General features: G+C 54.1%; 1 protein-coding gene across 1 annotated transcript in view; it reads right to left on the bottom strand.

Annotated features, from left to right (window-relative positions):
- Nucleotides 1–654: 654 nt before the first annotated feature.
- The window catches only part of CHMP1A (charged multivesicular body protein 1A), a 9,234-nt gene continuing 1,728 nt past the window's right edge, over nucleotides 655–8,160 (bottom strand). The window contains exons 2-7 of the mRNA XM_038538012.1: nucleotides 7,518–7,537; nucleotides 4,674–4,751; nucleotides 3,763–3,909; nucleotides 3,365–3,493; nucleotides 2,855–3,042; nucleotides 655–2,399 (exon numbers count right to left, since the gene is read on the bottom strand). Of these exons, the coding sequence (XP_038393940.1) occupies nucleotides 2,378–2,399; nucleotides 2,855–3,042; nucleotides 3,365–3,493; nucleotides 3,763–3,909; nucleotides 4,674–4,751; nucleotides 7,518–7,537 (584 nt within the window). The 3' untranslated portion in view covers nucleotides 655–2,377. The remainder of the gene's footprint in view (nucleotides 2,400–2,854; nucleotides 3,043–3,364; nucleotides 3,494–3,762; nucleotides 3,910–4,673; nucleotides 4,752–7,517; nucleotides 7,538–8,160) is intronic.

The following is an 8,160-nucleotide window of genomic DNA, read 5'->3' as shown; positions in this document are numbered from 1 at the left end:
TCAGGGCCGAGTACAACAGCCCTGTAGGTGACGCTGGCAGTCTTAAAATTGCTCCCCACAAGATACTCCACAGAGGAGGAAAACACAACGTCACAGGGGAGATGCCTGGCCCACACCACCCCCACCCCCACCCGGGGAACAACCGGCAACACCATGCACCTAGCTTCGAGCATGGGGACGCTTGCCAATAGCTGTGACCTCAACGCTCTTGTGTGAAAATGTCACCACAGCCTGAGTGGAAAGGCAGGCTGCCAAATAACTGGCCAGCATGCCTCAAGGCCATCCATGTCAGGGGCCTGGGGGCCTCAAAAGTTTAGCGTCTGACTCTTCATCTCAGCTCTAGTCCTTATCTCAGGGTTGTGGATGGAGCCCCGTGTCAGTCTCTGCGCTGGATGTGGAGCCTGCTTGGGGTTCTCCCTTGCCCTCTCCTCTGCCCCACCTCTGCCTGGCTCACGCACGCTCATTTTCTCTAACCCTTAAGAAAAAAGACCATCCAGGTGACAAAGACAAATGAGAAGGACTGTCCAGGCTGGAAGAACGGAGGCACTGCAAGTAAATAACGTCAGGGTGGTTTCCCGACTTAGCCAGTTACATACAATTAACTAGGAAGTGCACGTGGAGGGTGCTGGTGTACACAAATACATAACTATAAAATCCACACAAGTTGCAACTTTTATGTATGTTTAAAATTATTTCAAGATAAAAACTTAAAAAGAAAACTTAAAACTTCAGATTCCAACTCTGTGGGGTGGGGCCTGAGAACATGCATACCTCATACCACCCACCCCACCTGCTCCTCTGCCAGGTACCACTCGTCGGCCTCTTGCACAGGGGTGGGAGAGCCATATGGAGGGTCCCACCTACAGCTCCCCACTCTACCCAAGGCCACTAAAGCAAAGCCAGACAAAGTTCTCAGGGATCAATGTGTTTACTCACAATAGCATTTTAGGAAAACGGGCAAACATGCCCACTGCTCTTTGATGAGCCACAGCCATGGAGCTTGGTGCCCAGTGGGCACCAGGGCAGTCGGGGTCTTCTCTGAACCCCCAGCATGTGGTGCCCTGAGCGACCACAGCCAGGGAGTAAGGCGAGGCCGGCATTGTGGAAGAAAAGCCAGACAGCACTCTGACCCTCCCTCTGGGGTCTCACATCACAGTCTAGAGTGTCAAGGCTGTTCAAACACAACTGACCACACAGGACACCCAGGGACAACCAAGTCCAGAAGAATCAAATGTAGCAAAGTCATGGTAAAGGTCTCCAACATCTCTGTTCACAAGCGTCACTGGTGTGAGGACAGACTGGGGAGTGGCAGGAAGCCTCTGAGAAGGGCTGGTCAGGCGGTCAGCTGTGCACGGAGCTGGGCCCAGCTCAGTACCAACCATGAAGTTCTCACCAGCTCACACCAATGAGGGGGCTGGGGCCCAGTGTTCCCCATCTGCTGTCTGCTCCTTCTATTTTGGCAATAAAACAAAAAACCCTGGAAGCTTCAAGAAAACAAAGTAAACTTCAAGAAATGAAAAACGGAAACGGCTGCCTGTCCCAGAAAATCACTGGGAGTTGCTGGCTGCTAGCGGCTCAGCTGTGGCTGCCACGGCTACTCCAAAGCTGGCCCTGCTGGGGGCACCTCTCCGAGATCTGGTGACCCCCTCTGGCTTCCAGATTAAACGGTGTGAGCCCACGAGGCAGGAGGGGAGACCAGTCGGGGGGAGGCACCCATTATCTACAGTATAGGGAGGATGAGACACAGACCCAGCACCCCCAGCAGGGGTGTAAGACCCCGTGCTCCTTGCTGGGAGGGACCTCAGTGCACACCCTGAGTTCCCAGAGGACACACAGCACATCCTGTGGGGCCCCAGGCCCTTCCAAGGCAGCGGTGGAATGAAGATGGGTCCCTGCGGGTGGGCCTGCCTGGATTGGAGCATGGCACCTGCTGCTGGGGATCCCTAGTAGGGCTCAGCCAGCTGGCCTCCAGGTGCTTCCTGGCTACCGGAAGCAGCGCTGACCCCAATGGCTGGCCACTAGCAGCACATCTGCCATTACACGGACTCTGAAGGCCCCCGTGGCACACATGGCATCCACTGGTCAGTCCCCGTCAATTTCTCAGAGGGTGGGGGAGAGAGGGGGGCCTGCAGAACCCCAAGCTGGTCAGCCCACAGTCCAGAAATAACCCACAGAAGTCAGAAGTGTGTGCAAACTCACCCACCAGGACACAGAGCCACCATCTACGCTAAGAGGGACAATCCCCAGGCGTGGAGGGAAGGGCCGCACGGCAGGGTGCGCGGAAAGGCAAGAGGCGTGGGGACAGAGATGGGGGCCTCCTCCCCGGCCCTTCCCACACGTCACGGCCAGGGAAGCAGGGCACTGAAGGAGGGCTCGGCTAGTTTCTCAGGGCGGCCAACCTGCAAATCAACGACACAACCCCTATGAGGGCGAGGGCAGAGGTGCCTCAGCACTGCTGTGCACTCCAGCACAAGATCTGGATTGGCATCTTGTACTGGAGACTACAACCCTGTCCTCTTTATCTCAGCTCTGCGAGGCTGTCCTGAGACAGCACAGGAGAAACCTGGGGAACAGCAGTAGAGCAAAGACTTCTTTTCCTACAGTGAACCAGCGACAAGTGTCTGAGTGCCATAGCTGACACATGACACAGACACTGGACAAGGAGCAAGGGAGAAAGGCCCTCAGACGGAGCCTGGACTGGGCCTCGGGCAGGCCCTCCTTGGAAGGAATGGCACCCCTGGGCCAGAGCCCCCCACACAAGCTCTCCTCTCGAGGCTGTATGCGCCTCCTTCCCCCACAACCACAGGGTCAGAGCCCAGGGTGAAGAGCCTAACGTCTGGGGCACTGAGCCCACCTCCGAGACAGCTGGTCCTCTTGGCTGCGCACGGAGCTCTCGCCCACAGCAGAGGCGCCCTCAGGCAGCTGGTTGAGCTGGTCCAGGACCTCCAGGCCGTTCTCCTCAGCGATCTGCATGATGAGGCTATCCACCTGTTCCTGCGGCGTGGTCAGCGTGGTGGCCGAGCTCATGGAGTCCTCCATCACCTGGGGGTCATGTTCTGGGCAGGTGGGTGCAGGCCCTGGGACACCACTGCAGCCACTGCAGTGGCCCCATTTCTGGCCACCCACTTCAACCATGCTTTGGGCTCACTCCCTCCACCCGCACCAGACCACCCCACTACTCTCTCTCAGGGCACTTTCTCCAGCGCTCAGGCCCCTGGGCCTCCCTCTTATCTGCTAGACCTCTGTGTGCTGGTCCAGACCCCACAAGCATCAGGCGCTCTGGAGGTGGCCCCCATAGGGAGACCAGTGGGGGAACGTGTGTGGGGCCAGCCACATAAGCCACCCAAGACCACAGGCCACGTACCGCTGTATGCACATCCAAGTTCTGAACCTGTTGCTCGAACCTGTCCATCACCGCAGAGACCTTCTGCAAGTCCATGGTGCTTAGCGCCCTGTCCAGGGCTTTGGTCACCTGGGCCATGTTCTTGGTCACCTGGCACAGGAGAAAGTGAAGAGATGTCCCCCACCAAAGATGGGCCCTCTGCACTCTCCAGGAAATGCTGTTTGCTAAACAACAGACAGAAGACCCATGCCTTGGCCAGTGAAGAAAAATCTGAGGATGCTTTGTTTTGTCCTTTGGTGCCGCCATTATGGTGTGGAGGGAATCTCCACTTTCACTACCACCGACAGGGTCCTGCACGGCTCCCCCTGCCTAGCCAGGCTCCTCCACTCCGCCATGTGACCCTGGGCACGAGCACTCACCCCCTTCATGGTCACGGCCGTCTGCACCTTGGAGGCCACTGCATCCACACGGGATGCCATACGGAGCCAGTTCACACCTTCATTCTTCTTGCGGATGGCGTTCTCAGCGTACACACGGGCACATTCTACGTTCTTCTGCTGGAGGGCCTGAAATTCAGAAGGAGCGCCAGTTGGGACAACATGGCTGTTTGTCCCACCTCCACCTGACCCGTTCAGGGGCCTGGTCCTGGCTTTTCCTAGGGTGAGACCTGCTAGCTTCGTGCAAATGCAGAAATGCCAGGCCCCTGGCCTGTTCAGGAGCAAGGGTGTCCGGGCAGGGCACCAGACCAGCCATGCTGGGGGCTGCACAGAGAGCTGGCCATGGGACACCACCTCCTGCCCCCACCCCCCCAGGCCTGGCACTCCCTTCAGTCTCTTCAGTGCCTATACCACACGAGCTCACAAAAACCAGAGCAGCAAAGTGGGCAGGGCCGTGAGGACAAAGGAGCCAACTGGACACAGCTCTCTGGTTTTCCTTCTGCCCTGGGGTGAGAGGGTTACCAAACCCTAACCCCAAACCCCAGGAGCCAGTCCACCCATGCAACAGCCAGACGTTCCTACCTGCCTGAGGTATGGGCAGGGTCATTGCAGGGATGGCTGGAAGCCACATCCCATACAGGTTCAGAACTTTGAAAGTGATTAAAGGCTCAGATGTTCAATGAAATAAGGAAAGGCAATGCATGGTCCTTTGGCTCCGGACGCCCTCAGTGGGCAAGGAGGAGCCACCATAGGCCCTAAGCAGGCTCCTGGGAGAACAGCCAGAGTCGTGGGGCATACCTCACACAAAAGGAAGATACCAGAACAATGCAAAAGAAGCAACAGAAACAAGGAACATGAGAACAGCACACGGCCTGGACATGGTGCAACCTCACCTTCTTCACCTTGGCCTGCTCTGCCTTGGAGTCCTTTTCTGCCTTCTTGGCCAGCTTCTCTAGCTGCTTTGCTGTGAACTGAGCAGAAGCAGGACACTCAGGTTAGATGCACGTGGCCTGCCCTTCAGCACCCTCCCTACCCTCCTCAGCACCCCCTGCCCCATACACAGAAGGTGCCCAGCCCGTCAGCATCCTCATGGCCTAGGGCTGCATGGAGGAGGCTCACTGGGTTTCTGAGGCTCAGGGGACAGGAGGGCTGTGAGGGTTTCCTAAAATGTCCTATCCCAGAGCACCATAATCCAAATTCTCCCCTAGAGTGGAAAGTTAAAAAGCCAACTCACACGGGGCACCTGGGTGGCTTAGATGGTTAAGCGTTGGTCTTTGGCTCAGGTTGTGATCTCAAGGTCGTGGGATCAAGCCCCTCCCTGGGCTCCCTGCTCAGTGGAGAGTCTGCTTCTCCCTCTGCCCCCTGCTCATGCTCTCTCTCTCTCTCGTGAATAAATAAAATCCTTTTTTGTAATTTTTAAATTTATTTATGATAGTCACACACAGAGAGAGAGAGGCAGAGACACAGGCAGAGAGAGAAGCAGGCTCCATGCACCGGGAGCCCGACGTGGGATTCGATCCTGGGTCTCCAGGATTGCGCCCCGGGCCAAAGGCAAACCACTGCACCACCCAGGGAATCCCTAAATAAAATCTTTAAAAGAAAAGCTAACTCGGGACACTTGGGTGGCTCAGAGGTTGAGCATCTGCCTTACGCTCAGGGCGTGATCCTGAGGTCCCAGAATCAGGTCCTGCATTGGGCTCCCTGTGGGGAGCCTGCTTCTCCCTCTGCCTATGTCTGTCATGAATAAATAAATAAAATCTAAAAAACAAAACAAAACAAAAAAAAATTAACACAATCACTACTACTTCTGGATCTTCTTTCGTTAAAAGATTTATTTATCCATGAGAGACAGTGATGAGCACAGAAGAACAGAGAGAATCTCAAGCAGACTCTCCACTGAACACAGAGTTGGATGCAAGGCTTGAACTCAGGACCATGGGATCACAATCTGTGCTGAAATCAAGAGTCAGACACTTAACTGACTGAGCCGCCCAGGTGCCTGTACTTACAGATTTTCATCTTTTGGGAAAAAACTCAACAATGTTTCAGGCTACCCCAAGCGGTAATACGGAATTCCCAATGAACATACACCTCAAAGTGTTCTCTTCACAGAACAGTGTGCCTGTGAGGGGCTGCTGGGCAGTGCATGCTCTCGGGCCTGGTCAGAGTGGCCCTGTAGCTCCCCAAAGAGGACTCATTTGATGACCAGGAAGCCCACAGGAGAGAATGCTCAGACAACCCAAGTGATGGGCTCCCTGCTCTGCTCCGCAGGGAGTCAGCCTCTCCCTCTGCTCAAATAAATGATAATAAATTAATTTAAAAAACAGAAAAAGGGGGATCCCTGGATGGCGCAGCGGTTTGGCGCCTGCCTTTGGCCCAGGGCGCGATCCTGGAGACCCGGGATCGAATCCCACGTCGGGCTCCCGGTGCATGGAGCCTGATTCTCCCTCTGCCTGTGTCTCTGCCTCTCTCTCTCTCTGTGACTATCACAAATAAATAAATAAATACCTTAAAAAAAAATTAAAAAAAAATAAATAAAAAACAGAAAAAGGGATCCCTGGGTGGCGCAGTGGTTTGGCGCCTGCCTTTGGCCCGGGGCACGATCCTGGAGACCCGGGATCGAATCCCACATCGGGCTCCCGGTGCATGGAGCCTGCTTCTCCCTGTGCCTATGTCTCTGCCCTCTCTCTCTCTCTCTGTGACTATCATAAATAAATAAATAAAAATTAAAAAAAAAAAAAACAGAAAAAAATAACTCATGGGTGTCTCAGTCGGTGAAGCATTTGCCTTCGGCTCAGGTCATGATCCCAGGGTGCCTGGACTGAGTCATGCACTCCAGCATAGAGTCTAGAATCCACCTCCCTGCTCAGCAGGGAGTCTGCTTCTCCCTCTGCCCCTCCCCCCTGCTCATGCATGTGCACATGCTCTCTCTCTCTCTCTGTCTCTCAAATTACAAAAAAGAAACAAACCCAAGTGAAAGAGAAACCTTCCAGAATCCCACATAGCTTTCCTGCCGAAACCTGCCTGCTTGGAGGATACCCCGCCCCCACCTAGGACTTTCTGTCACACAGAAGGTGCTTCTTGTCTGCCTACCTCACACTCCTACATTCCTTCAGGGAAAAACCCAGATTTTCCTGACCTGGGAATCTGGCCCTGAGCGCCTTCCACAAGGTGGAAGCTTGTTGAACAAAGTGCCTGGGGTGTCCTGGTGTTCCCGGCCCTTCCTCTCCACTGCAAAGCCAGGGTGATGAGCTACGGTTAGCAGCATGGGCACATCACTCCTGCCCAGTCTTACAGAACTAACCAGGGACGGTTAACTACGGAGGCATTTGAGGGAAATGTGGCAGAAGCTTACCCTGGATTAATTATCAGAGGCATGCTCAGTTGCTCAGAATGCTCTCCTTCAACATGATTTTAACGAACTTAAAAGCACAGATTTAAATGCCTAGTGAAACGTCAAGGGATGCAGCGAACACCCAAGCTTTGTTTCCCAAAGACAGCATGCTCCCTCTCTCGTGGATGAGCCCACACGACCCGATTCTGCTTAGCCCAAGACAAGGAAAGGATTAATATGCCATCAAGCCAACTCAATGACCCCCTGTCTGTCATCAGACTGGAAGAGCACTGTGCAGAATCTTCCGATTTATAATCTGTCCCTCTGAGCACGACAGACACCATTTGTCCTCATTTGCTGACCACCAAGGCAGGGTGGGGGTGAAAGGTCATTCATCACATACCTTCAACTGGAACAGGGTATCTGCAAAGAAAAGAGAGGGTTTGAGGATTTCAACTGTGACAGGTGGCATGTCTAACAAAAAGATAGGGCCACAAAGACCCTCCTAGACAGAAAGAGCTGGAACAGGACGCAGGCACGGATGGGGCCTTCAGGGAGGCAGGAGATGAACGAGGGCACCAGTTCTGCTCCCTTGTCAGCCAGACGGTTTGGGCAAATGTAGAGGCTCCCTAACATTCGACCCTATAGGTAATACCAGGGAGCACTAGCTGACCAAGGGTTAGTGTACAGACATGTGAGGTCATGGACACAGCACATGGCCCACAGTAAAAACCCGAGTGGGTGCTTTGTAATTAAGACAACTTCACAAAGGCCCTTAAGATTCTTTCCTCATGGGCAGCCCTGGTGGTGCAGCGGTTTAGCGCTGCCTGCAGCCCAGGGTGTGATCCTGGAGACCCTGGATCGAGTCCCACGTCAGGCTCTCTGTGTGGAGCCTGCTTCTCCCTCTGCTTCTCCCTCTGCCTGTATCTCTGCCTCTCTCTCTCTGTGTGTCTCTATGAATAAATAAATTAAATAAAAAAAAAAGATTCTTTCCTCATTTAATAAAGTTCGGTAGTGGGCAATCTAAATTTTATATACTCTTTCTC

The sequence above is a fragment of the Canis lupus genome, chromosome 5, assembly GCF_011100685.1.
Source record: "Canis lupus familiaris isolate Mischka breed German Shepherd chromosome 5, alternate assembly UU_Cfam_GSD_1.0, whole genome shotgun sequence".
Taxonomy (NCBI): domain Eukaryota; kingdom Metazoa; phylum Chordata; class Mammalia; order Carnivora; family Canidae; genus Canis; species Canis lupus.
This window is presented reverse-complemented; position numbering and strand designations above follow the sequence as displayed.